At 37.9% G+C, this 20,443-nt stretch overlaps 1 protein-coding gene across 2 annotated transcripts in view; it reads left to right on the top strand.

Moving 5' to 3' along the window:
* Nucleotides 1-20,443, top strand: part of erbb4b (erb-b2 receptor tyrosine kinase 4b) — a 337,205-nt gene that overhangs the window by 311,862 nt on the left and 4,900 nt on the right. For both annotated transcript variants that reach the window (XM_062431155.1, XM_062431156.1), the window contains exons 21-26: nucleotides 1,864-2,019; nucleotides 3,160-3,235; nucleotides 5,511-5,657; nucleotides 10,826-10,923; nucleotides 11,189-11,359; nucleotides 15,621-15,870. In XM_062431155.1, the coding sequence (XP_062287139.1) occupies nucleotides 1,864-2,019; nucleotides 3,160-3,235; nucleotides 5,511-5,657; nucleotides 10,826-10,923; nucleotides 11,189-11,359; nucleotides 15,621-15,870 (898 nt within the window). The remainder of the gene's footprint in view (nucleotides 1-1,863; nucleotides 2,020-3,159; nucleotides 3,236-5,510; nucleotides 5,658-10,825; nucleotides 10,924-11,188; nucleotides 11,360-15,620; nucleotides 15,871-20,443) is intronic.

Raw genomic sequence — 20,443 nt, forward strand, 5'->3', positions numbered from 1 at the left:
CAACAAGATCTTTATCCATTCATCCCAGCAGGCAAGACTCCCGAACTGTATGAAACAGAATAATGAAGTTTAATGAAATTGACCATCAGGTTAGGACATTGCTAAAAGCTAGGGGGGGTCTCTATGAGACATGGCTGTGCATTGATATATGAATTATATAAGTGGATATTTTTAATGTAACAGCAGGAACTGTATGTGTATGTGTTGTTGTCATCATTATTTCACTTGGGTCACATAATGACATCCAATAAAAACAGTTTTCTTACTCTGCTTTTTTAAATCTCTTCTAAAGCTCAACATGTACGGTCTTGTCTCAGTTCCTCTGTCAAGTTATGTCCCTCCCCCACACACATACACATAAATGGAGGTGTATCTCCATCTGAGCTGCATGTTTGCAGGTATGTGTGTAAATGTGCAGGTGTGTGCTAAAACACTGCGCTCTCTCCTAGGAGGGAGCCAAATGAGGCAGCCTTACCAATGTAATCTCACCTCTTAGGCTGCCACCACTCAACCCCTACCTACTTTCACCCCTCCTCCTCTCTCCTCCTCCATCCACTCCTCCTTTCATTTCAGCCCATTCCAACTAAATCCAATTTGTTATGGTTTCAAATAAGGCCTCGTTTTTCTGTCCTCTCGCCACTTCAAACAAAGTGGCTTCTGTTATTGCTCATCCAATTTGAAATTGTTGTTTTTTTTTTTTCTTTCCAGATTATTCTTTCCCTTCAGGTACTATCTTTCTTTCTCTTTAGGTCCACTCTTGCTCTAATGTGCAGTGTAAACTCTAGATGTCAAGCACAAGATGCAGCAACTACAAAGCTTTTACACAACTATACAAAGCTGTTTTTCATAGCTTTAGGGCATTATTGGCATTTTGTGTCAAACTAGCCTATCCAATTAGTTTTTGTGGTGATGCAAAGTTTGATGCCTACTTTATTTCTACAATATGAGTGTATATGTGTGAGTGTGGGTCTGGGATTACATGTCATAATTGATAGTTGGTTCTTTGAAGGTGGATGCAGACAGTTTTAGGTTGATGCTGCTGGTAGAATATACTGTTTTTATTTGTTTTAAAACAAAGAAAAGACGTTATTGAAGTGTGCATGTTCAATGTCTCAAAAGGGTTTGGGGTGGAGCTACTCTTTTTATTGAAAAAAGGGGCTACTATCCCCTAGGAATGAATTAAATTAATCTAGAAAATTAATCTACACATCTGAGAATGTCAGGGAAAAAATGTCTTTGCCTCTTTTCAAGGTAGATAATCATTATTAATTAAAGTAAGGACAGAGAGAAGGAGCAGTTAGGTGGTTTCTTAATTGTTCAATAAATGTACTGAATTAAATGTTTTACTCCAACATATCTCTCTCCTATGGGTCCCGTTTTTTAATTGAAAAACTGCCTCTGGGTTAATGCTTATGAATGCTGTTGTTATTGCATCACCAAGCATTTAGCAATAAAGAAGGCTTTCTGCACAGTCTAGTTGTTGATTGATGAGAATTACAACCATAAAAATAACAATGTGGTGGTAATGATGATGACACAAATAATTATAAAAATTCTAATGGGGTCTTGATGATGGTAGTGATGATGATGATGAAGACAGATGGTGATGTTGAACAGAAATCAAGCTTGCATGTGCGTGTTTGTGCAGTATACCAGGGCACACTCATGCCTGAAGATACAAGTATTGTATATAAATGACCGCAATAGAACGTGTGTGTGTGTGTGTGTGTGTGTGTGTGTGTGTGTGTGTGTGTGTGTGTGTGTGTGTGTGTGTGTGTGTGTGTGTGTGTGTGTGTGTGTGTGTGTGTGTGTGTGTGTGTGTGTGTGTGTGTGTGTGTGTGTGTGTGTGTATGCATGTTGCAGGGGATGATGTATCTGGAGGAACGCAGGCTGGTCCACAGGGATCTGGCAGCCCGAAATGTCCTGGTGAAATCTCCCAACCATATCAAGATCACTGACTTTGGCTTGGCTCGCCTGCTGGATGTTAATGAGAAGGAATATAATGCAGATGGAGGCAAGGTAAGTCATTGACTCACTTGACAGTTGTAATTTGTTATTTTGTTTGTTTACACTGAAATTTTAAGCCTTTACATTGCTGTACTTTGCATGATTATGGAGCCCAGAAAGAGCTCCTGGGAAATATCGAAACATTTTGAATGGCTAATTATAATAAATTCTGAATTGATACATTTAGAAAAAAAAGATTGTAAGCTCAAATAGAATTTTTATTTGAATTATACGATTAAATACTATGAATACAATGTTTTATGTGAAATACGTTTCATTATTTTGTCTTTAATTTATGAATTAATTTCTGTAAGTAGGAATATTTGTGTATCTAGTGGCAATTGCACCATTTGTAGCTGCACTGCTAGTATTAAATCAGCATTATTAGTGGAATTACTAGTAGTTTTGGTGGTATTGTGACTGCAAAACTGCGCTGTTCTAACATGTACTATATGATCAGCTCAGCCTGCGCTGACATGCTTTAAAGACAACAGTAGACATTAACATTAATTTGGGTTTTATATCCTGAGGGAGGAACTTAGCCCATCACAAAAGGACAGTTTTCGTGGAGTCAGTGAGATACTATTCTGCTCTACTGGACCGTTTTATTTACTTTTGGGGAATGGAGATCTCAAAAGTGTACAAATGTAGTAAACAAATCCATCCTTTGGGGTCTCTTTCTGTGGGCTTCTGGCCTTTTCTAATCTTTGTTCATCCTTTGCCTCTTTTGTATTTTGTTTTCAAACTCTTTCCTCTCATGAAACACTATTTCATCCTGTCTCAAACCACCCCCGTTTCCAGTCTGTCCATCATGTTTTATGTGAGTGCTGAACATTCTGGTATTATCCCCTCCACTGAATGAAAGACAGACACCTTCGACATCCCACTCCTCTCAACCGCCATCACTGTAATCAATAGAATTGGCCTCAAAATCTAATCACAGTGTTAAAAATGCATCCCAGACTGGCCTGCCACTTGCCCCACTGTAATCTAATACAGATGGAGCTTGTGTGTATGTATGCATGAGTTGTCATGACATTCCTCTCTTGACAGTTCACTATCAATTTTACTTAAAGAAATATATGCAAAGGAGATCATGGTCAAGTGGATGTTGTACATATATAATACTGACATGCTATGTTTACTTGACAGATGCCTATCAAATGGATGGCCCTGGAATGTATTCATTACAGGAAGTTTACTCATCAGAGTGACGTTTGGAGTTACGGTAAGCTTCAAATTTTCATTTTGGGGAATTTGCAGAGGACAAAATCATTATGAGCCCAATATTTTCTGTATACCAGACAGTGCAATATATTCCTTCAGTGATTTTCCTTTCAAACTGACATGAGATTCATTTAGCAGAAACGTATGTGCAAAGTGACTGAAAGTGTATTTAGTCTCCACAGGAGCAAGAGTAAGATGTCAAAAAATGTAAGAGCAAACCTTCTTGATAAGTGCTTAAATGGATGTCAAAATCTAGATGTCCAAAAATGTTTTCCAGCTTTATCGTATAAGACTGAGGTCCTCATCACTGGTCCTGCAAAGTGCACTGGGTGTAACCATTTGCCATGGCCTTTACAATTTCACAAACAAACTCTTGTTAGTAACAGCTTTTCTACATAAGGTCTATTGTGAAAATCATACTTTCTCTCTATTTGGAGATGTGGAGACTGTCGTATATGCTTTTATCTCTTTACATATTGATCCCTGTCAATGTGTGAATTTATTTTATTTATTTATTTTGAAGCACTAAATGGGCCGGTACTAGCATACTGTTTGTCCAGTGCTCTCATAGTCTCTGATCAATTACTCATTACTATTCAGCATTTCCAGTCCAAGTCTGAAGGTGACTGAGCATTTTCCATGTCTTCATCTATCATCACTATTAATTCCCATCTCAAGATTTACAACTGCGTATGAGTGCCCTAAATTATTAATACAACTATATAATTGGTTAGATTTCATCACAGTTTTGTTACAGTCGTTTATATTTTTATTTTAATCATTTCACTTTATTTTTCTAATGACCCAGCAAAGCTATTTGGTTGTTTTTAAATGTGCCCTATAAAGAAATTGACTTTCCTAAGTTATTTTTCAAAGTGACACGTGTTGATGTACTGTTGTCAGAATAAGGGCAGCAACTCCTATCCTAACACATCCTGATGTCAGTGTGGAGTTTATTCCACTTCTGTGGGGTTAGACAAGAAAGGCGCCTGGACTGAGATTAGTGACCACATGAGTCTTCGAAGTATCAGGAAGGACAATCGTCCAGAGGCAGAGGAGGGCAATGATCATGCCAGAAACCACCAAAAAAAATCCATATTGGTCAGAATCGTTTAGATGTAGGCAGAAAAACAAGGAAAGAGATTTAAAACGAATATAGGAATGCTGTAGATTGAGTAATCATTGATGCAACTTAATCTTGGGAATGGATATTTTGCACATGGCGTGTAGAGTGAACTCGAGACTACTTGCTGAACCGGCAGAAAATGTATCGAGCCACGGAAGAGTTTTGCCACCGTTGCAGTGCTGACAAATGAGAGCCGACTGATGATTTCCAGTACTCCTATAACTGCTGGAACATGTGGCCGTCACAATCACTGTAAAATGCAGACTGTGTGATCTACTTCTTTATCTCCTGTTATACTTAAATCAGTCTTCACAGGCATCAGTATGTCAGCAAGATTTAGATCTGGAGACCATTGTCCACTAATACTCCTCAGCCTAATGAGATTTTTATTACTATAGTTCAAATAACAATTCCCCTTCTATCGATGACTCTTAAAAACGTGTCATATCAAAGAGAATAATGTGTGTTTGATTAAAAGTATCATATGGTTTGATGCGTCCTTCCCTAGTGGTCGTCTATGGCCGAGGGCTATTATATATCCATCTTATAATGTGCATTAACTCCACTTGCCACTCATTAGCTCATTAACACTAACATGATTAAGGCTGAAGGGTGCTAGCAGTTGAAGAATGACTGATGACTTTCAAGACACTGATTGCTTCCTCTCTTCTACTCATCTTCTATTATCTCTTTACTCTCATCTTGCCCTCTTTTCCTTAACTACTGTTTTGCTGCATCCTCTTTTCCTTTGCTTCTGTACTCTTCTGTCCCTCCATCCTATCCTACCTTCTGATCGTTTCATCTCTCACATCTTTGCTTCTCTCATATGTCACTTCTCCTTTTTTTCTCTTCTTTCTATCTTCACTTTTATTCTTTTTCACTTGCCCTGGTTCATTTTCTGTTTTCCTCTTTCAAATCTTCCACTTTGTTTCGATGTCTTCACTTGTCTCGTCTCCTGATGAAAAACTCTCTACTCAACTCTTTAATCTTCCAAACTCATCTTTACTCACTTTACACTCATTTCCTTTCATCTTGATTCTATTTATCTTATTCTGTCCTTGCTCCTTCCTCTATGAACACGTTTCCTCTTTTGTTCTCTTAAATTGTCATCATCCCCTCTCCTTTCTTCTCTCTTCCCTCTTTTCTTTAGGGGTAACCATCTGGGAGCTGATGACCTTTGGAGGGAAGCCATACGACGGGATTTCCACCCGAGATATCCCAGACTTGCTAGAGAAAGGGGAGCGTCTTCCTCAGCCACCCATCTGCACCATTGACGTGTACATGGTTATGGTCAAATGTAGGTAGAGCTCTGGGGTACTAAACACTTTACAATATAATATAATCAATTGCAGCAACATAGTGAACAGAGTTTATATGGTCATAAAAAACCTGTACAAGCCATAAAATCTGAAAATTGTGCTTTGAAGGCCTGGAAACATTGCAGGAAAACATTTCAGCCCAAAATCTTTTGGAAAATAGATTTATAAATATTTTACTGTTTTAATGGTTCAGTTCCGTAGCATGTTATCTTTCCTGGGGGGATGTCCACATGGACAGTGTACACCCACTAAGCACTTTATTACGAACACCATACTAATACCAATTAGGGTCTCTCTTTTCTCCTAAAACAGCCTCAGTTCTTCATGGCATAGATTCTACAAGATATTGGAAACATAAGTTTGAGATTCTGGTCTATGCTGACATTATTGCATAAAATAACTTCGGCAGATTTTTCAGCTGCGCATTTATGCTGCGGATCTCCAACTGCGCTCTAATTAATTCAAAACTGGTGACTGGAGAGGCTATTTAAGTCCACTAAACTCATTGTCATGTTCATGAAACCAGTTTGAGATAACTTTTGCTTTGTGACATGCTGGAAGTAGCCATTAGGAGATGGGTAAATGGGCCATAAACTCATGCACATGATCAACATCAATATTCAGATTAGCTGTGGCATTCAAATGATGATTGATTGGTGTTGAGGGGCCCAAAGTGTGCCAAGAAAATATTCCCACATCATCACACCACCACAACCTAGCCTGGACTGTTGATACAAGGCAGGTTAGGTCCATGGATTCATGCTGTAGGCGCCAAATTCTGACCCTACCATCTGTGTACCAGTTTTTCTCATCTTCAACAGTCCAGTTTTGGGGAATGTTTGCCCACTGCAGCCACTGCAGCCTCAGATTTCTGATCTTGGCTGATAGAAGTGGAAGCCCCTGTGGTCTTCTGCTCTTGTTGCCCATTCGCCTAAAAGATCAACAACTTGTGCATACTGAGATGCTTTTCTGCTCAACACAGTTGTAAAGAGCAGATATCTGAGTTTCTGTAAGGTTGAATCATTCTGGCCATTCCTTTGACCTCTCTCATCAACAAGGCGTTTCCGTCCACAGAAATGCTGATGCTGATGTTTTTTGTTTTTCACACCATTCTGAGTAAATTCTAGAGAGCACATAAAAATCCCAGGAGATAAGTATTTTTCAGAAATACTCTAATCAGCCCATCTGGCAACAACAATGATGTTACAGTCAAAGTTACTGACATCAAATTTGTTCCCCATTCTGACGTTTAATGTGAACATTAAAGCTCTTGACCTGTATCTGCATCATGATGATTGTGCATTGCACTGCTGCCACATGATTGGCTGATTGGATGATTGCATGAATAAGCAGGTGCACAGGTGTTCTAAATAAAGTGCTCAGTGAGTGTATATAAAAAGCTTTGCAAACACCATGCAAAATGTAGACTGTGTGGACAAATATTTGACATTATGGAACATGGGAGAAGCAGTTAGAAGACTGCCTTTGTCCGATGTCCACTGAACGAGTTTGAGAAGTTATTATTTCTTATTGTCTGGCATCAGTAATGCATTAAAAAATGTTTCTCAGTCTGTTGAGCATGCACATGAGCACTTTATCTTTTCACTGCACCCCAGTGAGAACGATATAAGCAGAAAAAAGAATATATTTTAAGTTTAATACACTATAATTCTATTGCCCCTATCTGTACAGTGGTGTGAATAGCCTTTAATAAGAACACAAACCCTCACAAATGAAACATTATAGTTATCTAAAAATGTGATTAACTGAGATATGTCACATGAGTAGATAAAGACATTAATATATATTTCCAAGTGAAAATCACACAGTGTGAACCTCACCAGTTCACTGACAATAGCGGAGACACACTTATCCAGTGGACATTGACCAACTGGATGCAGTTTGCTGCGGTAGCCGTGACACTGCAACATGGTGCACACATTTAATAGCCAAACTGCTGCTGTGTGCAAAACAACAACCGCAGTGAGGAGACCTGCCACAGTCTCTCTCTCTCCTCTAAATGTCAATTTCAGATGCTCTATCCATAAATGAAACACTAACAGAATTAACTGTACAGGGTTTTCCAGCAGTGTACACACACACACACACACATACACATATAGTCCTAGTGCACATAGAGTGCACTAGGACTGGATAACGTTGATCAATATCACAGCATTAAAGGAGAAATATGTAACACTGACAGCAAGCATTTAAAATTAGTACTGTAGTCCAAATTCAAAATATTGGAGAGAGTTGTCTCCCTCTGCCCTTGCTCCCCATACTCAAAGCTCACTTGTTTTTAGGTTTGGTGAATTCTGTCTCAGTTGATCGAGCTAGTTTGTTGGTTAGTTTGCTTGCTTCCATGGCTGCAGCACACTGTGTTTGTGTGCCAATTTTTCATATCTGGCAACCTGTGGTATCGAAATGGGCATCAACCTTATCTCACAAAAATACTTGAAATGACCACGACCTCGTAACATCGCATTACGTGGTGGTGGCATGTAATGTGTTAAAATTTTGTGCCAGCATCACCATCAGGTTGAATGGGCAGTAGGCAGAATCACACAGGTCAAAACAAAAACAATCTTTCTGAACTAGTATGGAAATTTCAAAGGAGATTATACAAGCTATAGTATTAAAGTTGGAAAAGCCAGTATTTCAATTCAGCATGTTTGCTTAATCTGTCATAACATATGAGTTAGTACAGAAAATATATTACATATTGGATCTTTAATAAGAAATATCAATATATATCATGATATGGTAGATGTAGTCAAAATTAATTCAGCGAATGCATTCTTCAAATGCATAAAACAAAACCTTGACCAACTTATTTTGTGGTGTAGTTTGTAATTACAATTAGCTTTAAATCAATAATTTGGACATAAGATATTTACAAAATGATATCATGATATGAATTGAATATCTGAAATATTAAACTCTTTAAAAATGCTTATAATACTTAAGATACCACTGATAAATGAAAGAAAATATCAAATTATCAGTCATGAATGTACTTTGAAATGATTGTGGTTAATTTATCATATATGCAGTACTTTCCATGCATACACAGAAATAACAGAAGAATGGTCATGTAGATTGGTTTAAAGTATTGGAAATCCATCATAACCCTGCATAAACTAAAGCTCCAAAAAACAATGCATTAAATCATCATCTCAGTCTCCACGAATATCAAACATTAAAAGCAATTAAAAAAAAGTATGCTGGTCCTGCAGAACTTTTGTATAGGATGCAGCATTTTGTAAAGGTTTGTCAGTTTTTGTGGCCACCCCTTGTATTTCTAAACAGCTGAAATGCCAGTGGCTTTTAAGGGTGAAGAGTAAGCCAAGTGATTTTCAGTTGAAGCAAGCAAAAATAATTATGTTTCTATTGAGTGATTTTGAAAATGCCACAACAGTTGGTTTGTGCAAAAGGGTCTAGGTGGTGTCAAAGATTGATGTTTTTAAATCTGAAATTTTACAATTCTAAAAATGCAAACCATCTGTCTCTGTTCATCTTTTCAATTGTTAGTGTTACATTATGAATGCTGCTGAAATATCTCTCTAATGGCTCTGGAAGTAGACAATCCTTCAAAAATGACAAAGGTTATGAGGAGCTGGTAGAATTAGGAACTCACCACCCACTACCAACATGTTGGCCTTATTGGTTGGTAACTGTTGTCATGCTGTCAGGCTTTGGGGTCACAGGTGGCATCATAACCTCTGGCCACTACTGCCAGGACAAACACTCAGTGCCAGGCCACCCCAGCCTTGTCCTCTAGTCTCTGAGTTGAAGCCTCTGGCCCTCACTGTCACCTTGGCTCTCACTGACACCCAGAACCTGCGCCAACCTGGCAAGCAGACACACGCACAGCAGGGAGAGGTCACTGTCACCTGCCTGTTATGTGGCTTTCTTTGCATCACTACACACACATAACATACACTCTAAGTACACACACAATCACACATGGTGCCCACATGTGATAAGAATTCCTCAAATTCAGTTCAGTTCACTACTTCTCGCTTCACTTGAATGAAACTAAGCACCAAGATGAAAGATGATCATTTTTAAATATGAAATCTCTTGTATCTGTATTTGTGTGCGTGTGTGTAAAGCCACATCTCTCTTTTTCAAGCTCTATCTCTTATTTCCCTGGATACCTACAGGCTCCACTCAGGGCCAGATCACATGATTGCTTTGGCATCGTACTCTTATGTTCACAGAGAAATTGGCAGAAGAGCGCAATATTCCATATGGCCATTCTAGTGATGAAGCAGTATTTATCTTTTAGATTGGAAAAAGCGATTACAATAAAGACAACACTATTTAAAAACTCTGTAATTGTTCATTGTGAAACAAATAGGGTGGTTTTATACAATAGACATTTGTTTAAATAGAGAATCTTTTTAGAAGTTTTTATGACAAAATGCATTGAGATGTTATTGTAGGTCAGTTACTCATTCTTAACTAATGTGATCGCTGCATTATTATTGTTCATGTTGATGTTTGTAAATGAGTAGTAAAAGTAGCTTGACTGCCTTTTAGCAGTTTTGAGTTCAACATTGTGGTGGCACAGTTGAAATGAGTTGCTGAGTTGGGTTGAATCAGGAAGAATATTGTAAGAAGGTAGAAGTGCCTTGGTAGTTGCTTTCTCCACAGTTATTACTCTCAGTCACAGGGATAATTTCATGTTGAATTACTGTGATTCACACTACAGGCGCATGCCTGTATATCAAATGCAAAATGTATGATTTAGTCGTGAGGATTGATATCAGCATCAGATTGTTAGGAATGTTTTAATATGACATACATTTCTGACGTGGTCTGAACTGTTGACTTTCTGAACTGTGAAGAATACTTAAAATATCACCACTGACACGTACCCTACATACTGCACCTTTCCACCCACTCCCACACAGTTAGGTTCACAGGGAGTCAGGAAATAAATTGATCTTCATGGGTATAGATGAAGCCTTTGCTTTCTGCCAAGAATATCATTCTGTTGAAAGACTTGCACATTAATTGGTAAATTTTAAAGTCAAGGGCTATTGGCAAAAAGTATAATATATTCACTGTTTTAGTACATCTGTATAGATTTGAAACATCATATTCATCATACACTATCCTAAATACATTTTTCCAGGCTGGATGATTGATGCAGACAGCCGGCCTAAGTTCAAGGAGCTGGCTGCAGAGTTCACTCGGATGGCTCGTGATCCCCAGAGATACCTGGTAATCCAGGTATGTGAATGTTAATGACTTCCCACAAGATTTGAATCAAATATATCTTTGCAATGTACATTACGACCATAATCTCAGCCTTTACATTAATTGATTTTAATATATGGTGTAATACTCTATACAATCTTAACATGGATTTATAATTTTATCTGATCAGGGTATGGAGAGGTATTAAAGATCTTGCTTTCATATGTATTAAAGAGATTGTGCACATTTTACATCTTCAAACCACCACAAACACACATATTGACAAAACTTTTCTCAGGGTGATGACCGCATGAAGCTTCCGAGCCCCAATGACAGCAAGTTCTTCCAGAGTCTGCTGGACGAGGAGGAGCTGGAGGACCTGATGGACGCTGAGGAGTACCTGGTGCCCCACTCCTTTGACATTCCACCACTGGCGTACACTCCACGAACACGCATGGACTCTAACAAGGTATTTTTTCTTCATGGAACAAGTTAGACCTGGAAGCATTAGTCACATGTAAATTGTGAAATTCAGGTGACAGAGTCTGTAATGTCAGTAAACTTCAGTCCTACTAGTGGTGGGTTGTTTGAACTTGTTTTTAAGTATTTATTAAGATGACTGGGGGGAACCAATTCTTTTCAATGAGACATACATCTGCATTTTATTTCCGTTAGCTACTATTAGCTACCAGATGGCAGGAATGATATAAACAGTGCAGTCCTCAAATGACTGGCTCTTCTCAAGGTATAAAATCTAAAATCTGATATCTGGCTGACCAGTATGATGAATTGTGTTGTGATACATGTGATTTTATTAGCATTTGTGTCATTGTGATTGTGATGGGGCGCAGGCTAATATTATTAAGTGATTGTGTAGCTTCTTAGCAAATAACACAATTTGCAGCTTTAAGCATTGTTTAGTTTGTAGTTATAGAATTCAGATGAAAAAGTAGATATCTGAAAACGTGATAGTAAAGATTGTAACAGACTAAAGATGTGGTTTAAGTTAAATATATTTGGACCTATTTTCCGTGTCATTGCAAAGCACAGTGATGCACTGGTAAACTATTTTTTTCCTGCAGCGAATTACGATTATTTCCTCAACCTTGCTGGTTTGTTTCCTTGGTGACCCACGGTGCACCACAGTGCAATAGAGGGAATGCCTCAATGGATGTTTGTTCTGTAAAATTTGACTTTATTTGGTGAAGACACACCAGTATAAACCTCTCTGAAACATGCAAACTGTTTTTTCTTGTTTTGCTTGTCGTTACAATTAAGATTATTAAGATTAATTAAGATTAATGAGGGATTCTTACCAGCATCTGTCATTCACAACAGCTAGCATCCTATACAGCCTTTATTTAACTCTTGAGACTCTAAACCCATCTGAAGGTGACAGATAATGACAATGATGTTGCATATTGTCACAGTACAATTACGCACACCAGATCTGCAAGTTATATTTTGTGCACCTTTTCAAAACTGAGATCAATACTAACATCACGCAATATAATGATTAAACTAACAACTATTTCCTTCCAAAACTGTCACCATTTACTTTTGCATGTAAAACTGTCAATTCAAACAGTTTTGAACTTTAAAAATAATTTCAGAAATCAAATAAAAAAATACTAGACCACATTTTAAATATAACTTTCATTTTTTCATACGGTACTATGAAGGTACAAATGGTTTTTGTGTGGATTGTTGTGATTCCAAGTAAAATCACGGGCTATTACACACTAAAAACGTGTCCAGAGAAGTAAATTCAACTTGAAAAGAGTCATCATCTGTTTTCGGCATCATGTATTCATATTTGAAACGTATTACATCCAAGGAAGCAATATGTTTCCTTTGAGGATTCCCAAACTGTCAGTCATGATGGGGAAAGCCAAACGTTGATGAAAGTAGGAAATTATTTGGCCATGATTGTCACAACCTCAACATGCCCACCTATAAAGTATGATAATGTATTCTCTCTGATCCTGCCTGGTATCCAAGTGCGTAACACGTGCACCTGGCAATACCGAAAAGTGCTCGGGGCACACCCCCGGCAGACTGCGCAGGACGCAATTGACTCTGATCTACGCTGCGCTCTGGGTTTACAAAAGCAGAGCCCAAGAGTTGCATGGGTTGTGTGTATATCAGCCATTCAACCACAATTATTTCAGATTTCGGTTCAGTTTTCAGTTCACTGAGATCCAGCAGCCTCCACACAGACAGCTGCTGAACAGAAATATGAAGGCAAGCGTCAATAAACAACATTCTGCTCAATGAAGGTCAAACATCCAAGTCAAGTAGCAATGAGCAAAATACATTTTTGAGTGGAGGGCTTGGAACATTAATATTTGACTTACTAAATGGTTAATCTTTTTCTTTGTAGAGTAAACTGTAATTTATCTATAATATATTATTACATTTCACATGGGCTCTTGATGACCATTTATAATTACCATTTCTTTTTGAGTTTAGCAGCAGGGAGGGAAGGATTGAACCATAACTGAAAAGGATACAATATGAAGTCAAAGTATTTATCAGATCAGATCATTTAAATGGTCTGACTAGTGAAGTGAGAAAGAGTTTTCTATAGATGTATTGCAGGATTCTCCTGTTCAAACACAGAAGATTGAGATCTTAAAACACAGCTCAAAGAGCTTTCTCAGTTTCACTCTCATCTTCCTCTTGCTCTTTCTCTCTGTCTTTTTCGATTGTGAAATTCTGGTAATTGCCTTCTTCAAAATTGGAGTTTACAGCCAGATTCCTTTCAGTTCTTCAACTGTTCACCATCTATCTTTGGACTTAGATCTATCGCAAAACCAGTCATACCGCCAGGCAACTCAGCCATTTTGTATTCCAATATCCCCCTGTGTTTGTGTCAGGATAAAAATGCCTGCTGAATGCCAAAGAGATGTGTGACTCTTTTTCCAGCTCTATTTGGTGCATTTCAGAGGGTGAAATATTATTTATTTGCATAATATTTTTAAAGTTATCCTCCACCATGTTGACGCTTTCTTATTGGGGTGGATACTGATTGATTAAATTCATGCATATAAAACTACATAAATCATGCAGATGATTGTAATGGACTCAATTACTGTATCCAACAAAATGGAATATTTACACATAACGATTATCTTCACTTGCATAGCTGTAGCATAACCGAAAGAGCTTTGCTAAAAATGTACAAACAAACACATTGTTATCGCTATACTTTAAACTGCCATTATTGATGTGTATCCTGCCTCACTACCAAGGCCAAACAATGAAAGTTTTCTTTCATTTTGTATTGTGTTACTGATGTTACTTGTGTTACCGAAACGGTGGGCACGTACAGCCACAGGCTCCTTGTGCTTTTCACACAGACACATTTGGATGGGTCACTTTTCTTCAGTGAATATTAAAGCATGATAATGGCATGAATTTCATTTGATGGGCTTGTCCAAGATGGCCACGATTTAGGGAAATTATGTGACTGTGGCGGCTCACTTTTATAACTTCAAAAATGATTGCAAGAAATTGTAGAATGTGTTTAAGTTAGTGATAGAATTTTCTGTCAGAATACTATAACGATAAAGGAAGGAGGATGGAGAGGTGCAAATGATGACTCAAAGAGGGTGATATCGTAGATATAAGAACACAGGATGAGCTTTGGAGCTTCATCTGATACCTGCAAGCCTTAAGTACAGATCACTGCATAAGAGCGTGAGGAAAAATCTGACACTAACAAACAGTGGAAGTGAATGAAGCAGTTACAATGAGCAAGCCTCTTAAAAAGTCCATTCAACTTTATACAATTATGTAAGCAGGGTTTGACCAGGGATATTCATTTAAAGCTGCCATTTGTTGTGCTGATATCTTACTACATTTGAATATGAATGGAATCATCCATCTTTTTATTGTTACTTTCTTTACCAAAGACAACCAGTGTAGTATTAATAAAATCTGACTGACCCAATAAAATCATAATTGTGTTATTAGTCTTAGTCTTACGAAGAGGAACCAGTGTCTTTTGGTGTCATGGAGGTCAAAAGTCCTGGATAATTAGGGAACCTGATAAATGAATGATAATCAAAACTGGTGATTTTAACCCACACCTACAGCCATTTACTCACTTAACTGAAAAATGAGTGCAACAGGAAATTAACAGATTTTCTATGTTATTGGTAACAAACTTTTCACTTTTGACACACACAAAATGTAATAAACAAAAACAGCCCCAAACAGCTGGATAACCGAGAAAAAAAAAGAAAGATAATTCAGTATAAAGCACCCAGCAAGGTTCTAAAAAAGTCCTTTTTTGTTATGAACGTAGTCACAAATGCACACAGCAGGGTAGGGCTGATATGGCTACTTTAAGGCTTTGCTGCATGGAGCCTTTTAATTAAAATCCTTTTAATGAAATTGTCCTTGCCAGTCATGCTGTTATGTTATTGTTTGACAATGCTAGTCGTCTCCCTGTCTGTCACATTTAGAACTTGCATTGCCTTTTTTTTTTGGACATCATATACAATTTCAGAATGTGTAATGTATTTGTAGGATTTATTTATTTGTTTTTGTTTTATTTACTTCCTTCCTTGTAGTTTGCACTTAATCAAATCACAGCTTTCAGAACTAGCATGTAGACCCCAAAAACTCTAGCCAATTTGACACCATCCATAAAATTGATATTAAAATTGTAATTCAGTCTTAAATTCCGGCTCCTCTGTCCCTCTGTCTCCTCTCCTACTCAGAACCAGTTTAGCTACCAGGACCCCAGTTTCAGCATGGAGGACATGCTCGCCACCCTGCCTAGAGTGGTCTCTGTTCCTCCTGTGAGTGGAGGCTGCCTAGCACCCCAGGACCTGGTCTCAGTGGGGCAGATTGGTGGTGGATTTGTCCGTGGTAACCAGGAGGACCCACGCTGTAACGGCACCCTGAGGAAGCAGGCCTCTCCAAGGTCTACCACCCTTGGGGTTGGCTCACCTCTCACTGCTGGACAAGGTAGAGTGTTATCTGAGACTTATAGAAACTTGAGATGAGTAATTTCTTCACTATGCATGTATGTGTGTGTGTGTGTGTGTTATCTAATTCAAACCAGCAGGTGAGCAGGAGTCAGTGTGACAGTGATGGATATTGCAAGAGAAACAATGAGGGTCTATGGAACCAATGCATCAATCCTGATAAAAAATATTTTTGACATATTTTAAAGATGTAGAGTGTTTGAATGCATTGTGGATTTTAGATATTACAGCTTTAAGTTATGATAGCTAAAATTTGAATATTGATGTTTCTTCTTTATATTTACTGTGTTAAAATCTGCACAGTAATCTAAATAAGGATGACACATTAAGTACAGCAACGGTCTGATTAGGCCATTAAATTATTTTTACATTCTCCTCATTATATATATTTTTACATCAGCAAAGTACATACATTAATAAACCACTATCAAATTTTACCTGGCAGTAAAGCATGTCTTGGTACATTCAAATAATAATGTTTATATACAACTTAACTGTTTTCCCAATTACGTTGCTTTGACAAACACACGCTACCTGGATTATGTTCACAAGTAACCTTTTTTTGAATTAATGAAGCACTTCATTTATATATTGCCCTAAAGTCATAGGTCATAGGGAGGAGGTCAGGGTGGAAGGGGAATGCACAAGATCCAGGACTCTGACACCACAGACCCAGGATCGCATCCTGAGTCTCACATGTGGTTAGGTTTAGGCAACAAAAGCACATTGGTTAAGGTTACTTGAAAGATCATTGTGTGGCTCTTTTTCTGTATTAAATGACCCATCCCTAACCTTAAACAAGTGCTACCAGTTCTTAAACATAATCATAAAAAGATGAATACTGCTGTAGTTTCATTTAGCAGATATTGTATTGTAAGATCAAACATTTTGGTGGAAAAAACAAACAAACTTGGCAAATACATTCATTAACAACATTTTCTCATTACGAGGAGAGAAAAACGTAATTCACCCAGCATTATCTAGCAAAACATATTTGCTGTTCCAATAAAGTTGTATAGAACTTAATTTCTAGGAGACTGTGTTGCTGTATGTAGACAACACAATGGCAAAGACAACATTTCCTACATGTTTGTGTTTAAATCACAGTGCCTGAATTGAATCATTGAATACACATCCTTGCAAACTGAGACCTTTAAAACATATTCTGAAGGTGACACACAGCCTTTGTGATAGTAGCATGATTCAGTCAATCTGTCTATATTTCTACCACTGAACAGCACATTCTTGCCTCCTTTCTGGAACTGTTCAGGTAGGAAAAAGGAAAAATCAAATCTAAAATAAGCTTTATCAATGCATGTGCATCTACTTCCTGGGCCTTTGAAGACAGATTTCCTTTTGCACATGTAAGATTAAGGTCTGAATTTACGAAGAACATTATTTTCAGAAGAATTTTTTGGAGAGTTTCTATATATTTATTTATATTTTAGAGATGAACTCCATTGCGGTAATGAAAATGCCGTTTCAAAAATGAGGTTCAATATTTCAGAAATTAGATTTAGTTCAATACATTCACAGTTCACCAACGGTTCTGATGTCTTACCTTCTTATCTTACATGTGTAACAAACATTATACCACTTTTAAAAGAATACTCATTTCATGGACACTGTTTCATTTGATCATTTATCGTAATCATTACAGTAATATGTCTTATGTAACCTACAATCTTTTGTCCGTAAATAATCATTTAATGTAAGCTATAGCACTAACAATAATCTAATTTTCAACCATTAGTCTGAATTATCATTTTAGTTTAACATACAATCATGTGGTCCTGTAAAATAATTTTTAGTTTAAAAAAACATTTGGTCCTAACCATCAATCAACAACACAACCTTTTGTGGGAATAATTTAATGTCAAGAACTTAAATAGCAGCAACTCAATAAATGACTTGAGCCAACAACTGATCAACTGGAACAACTTTTTTTCCCAACTGTAATTCATTCATGTGTGATTTTTGTGTTTTGCCCATACATCAGGCAAAACACAGAAATGTCTGGCAGAGGAGGAGACAGGAAGCGGTTCTGGGATTATGTCCCTTATGTCCTGACAATAGTAGACCCTTTCTTCTGGATATCTGATGCTCGGGACAAAGAAGTGGTTTTTCCCTGCACAACTCATAGTGTCGACTTCATTCTGTCCATCAGCAATCTGTTGGGTTTTGGTTTTTTTTATTAAAAAGGGCTGAATGGCACATTAGTATAATGTAACTGGACAATTATACTAGTCCAACAAGAATGTCATTATATTTTTTCCAGAGATGAATAGAAATCTTAAATTGAAATTAACCTGTGTGACTGTACCAGGGAACAAATCGGCATCATATTCAACCAGGACCCACTGTCCAACCTCTATGGTGACCTCAGTGCTTTCAGGGCCCTCCTCTCCTCTCTCAGAGAAGGCATGGCAATATGGAGAAAAGCACTGACAATTTCTCTCACAATAGCATGACACTTCCCTTGTGTTGATGACTCCAGGTTTTGTGGATGTCAGCTGTTTGGTGAAATTCAAAAAGAAAAACATGAATTGAAGTAACACACTATCAAGTTATAGACAGTTTTTTTGTGAGCTTATTTGAGGTAATGGTGTGTGTAGACTGCTATTAAAGTTAATTGTGCGGGAATGTCTCTTAAATTTAACTTATTCAACTAATTTTAACTTATTAATTAACTTTTGACTCACCTGATGTATTTTCATTGTCCCAGGAACTGGTCTCAGGTATGGAGGAACCAGTTCACTGCTTGCCTTAATTCTCGTCTGATACTTTGTACAGTCACGGACGAATTGCTCAGCTGGTCATACAGAGAATCTGCATCAGGAATACTGGTCTCATAAGACACAATTCTGTCAGCTAAATTCTTCAAGGCCCCACCTACTGATGCACCTGTGCCATCTGATGCCTCAGTATAGTTCTAGGTCACCCATTGGAATCCGTGCATGAAGGGCACAGTGGAGGTAGGAAAATGTTTTGTTCCGATAATGGAAAGTCGGGCCATCTGAAATAAAGTGAATATTTTGGGTCTCCGGACATTTTTCTCTAATGTTCCTCAGCACTGGGTCAAGATGAGCCCATGTTGCTGTTGCAGTGTGGAGGGTTACCTGCTGGTTACTTGCAGCTATAGTTCTCACTGTAATCTACTTGCACAACAACATCATTGACAGTGAGGGTATCTTTCAAAGTCAAAAATTGGTGCTTTAGGTTAAACTAGTGCAAAATCTGTTTTTGCGTGTTTGTACTATATTGTTGGTTAGATGTGCTTGAATGCTCATTGTGACAATTATACAACAAAAGTTCACGTTCTGTCTGCCACTTGTTGTCTGTAGCTGGTTGTGCTTTACATGTGTGGGATTCTGAAACGTCCTTAAATTCGGGACCATTAGGCCTATCGCTCGTTTTAATTTGAGACCTTGCAGTTGGAATTGTTGTTTGTTTATTCAAAGTCTAAAGACAGTCCAAAGTAGCCTGGGCTATTCTAAGTGTCTTCAGTTTCATCCATTTTTTTGAGGGTCTGAAGTGTATTTCAGTTTAGCTGTCAAAGCTCCGCTGCCTTATACCCTCTCTAACTCTGGTCCTGCGCTGTGCTCAGTGTGCTGTGTGAGAGGGGGAGTGGCCAGCGGCTAGAGCAGCAACAGCAAATGTGTGCTTCTTTTACCTATATATTTATCTATATCTTTTACATTTCTTATCCAAACAACGTCAAACTTGGCACTGCACTTACTCGTGCCCGTTAGGGTGACCAGATCCCAATTCACCAGATGTGGGACAAAGACTACGTTTGTGTGGGACAATGTGGGATACCAATGCATCAAGGTAGTCTAAAAGAACTTAAAAAAAAACCCAAAACATTTCTATTCTGCCCCTTTGCTTATAACATTACAATGCTTGACTTGACTTGACTTGGCCATCTGGTTGATTCAGTAGCACATAACAGCCTGCAAATAAAAACTTACAAATATATCTTATTTAAATGCAACTTTCCCAAGTTTTCTCACGTGAGAAAACATAGTAAGCATGGAGCTTTCATGCTATTTCACAGTGCCTCTCAAGTTAACACACCTGACTGTACAATCAAACAGAACAGACAGTCAAGGCTACAATTGTTCTTTCAAGCATTGTACTTTAATGTGCCTTTTCTCCAACAACAGAGAGCAACAACATAACATTTCCTGTGTTTGATGTTTCAATGATCCCAAGTTGTTGCAACTTTTTTATTTTTAGGCTGAAGTTCTGGAGCATTTTGTACGCACATGTGTCTCTGTCTGTGACTTTGGGCCTCAATTTAAGGAATTGAGCTTTGGACATGTTTTGTTCTAGATTTTCACTGCTGAATCTTCTATAGAGATTAGTCAGGGAGTCAGTCAGGGCGCGTTTTCTGTAGATTTGTCCCTTTTGCCGCATCTCCCCAGATTTGCCATTAATAACAGTGGAAACATCATCCTAATGCAGGAAAGAGCTCACAAGCTTTCCCATTTGCCTCCTCTTGCTATTGTTGGGGATTCCCTTCAAGCTTTCCTGATCTTTTGTGAAATATA

Source organism: Scomber scombrus, chromosome 13 (assembly GCF_963691925.1).
Source record: "Scomber scombrus chromosome 13, fScoSco1.1, whole genome shotgun sequence".
NCBI lineage: Eukaryota > Metazoa > Chordata > Actinopteri > Scombriformes > Scombridae > Scomber > Scomber scombrus.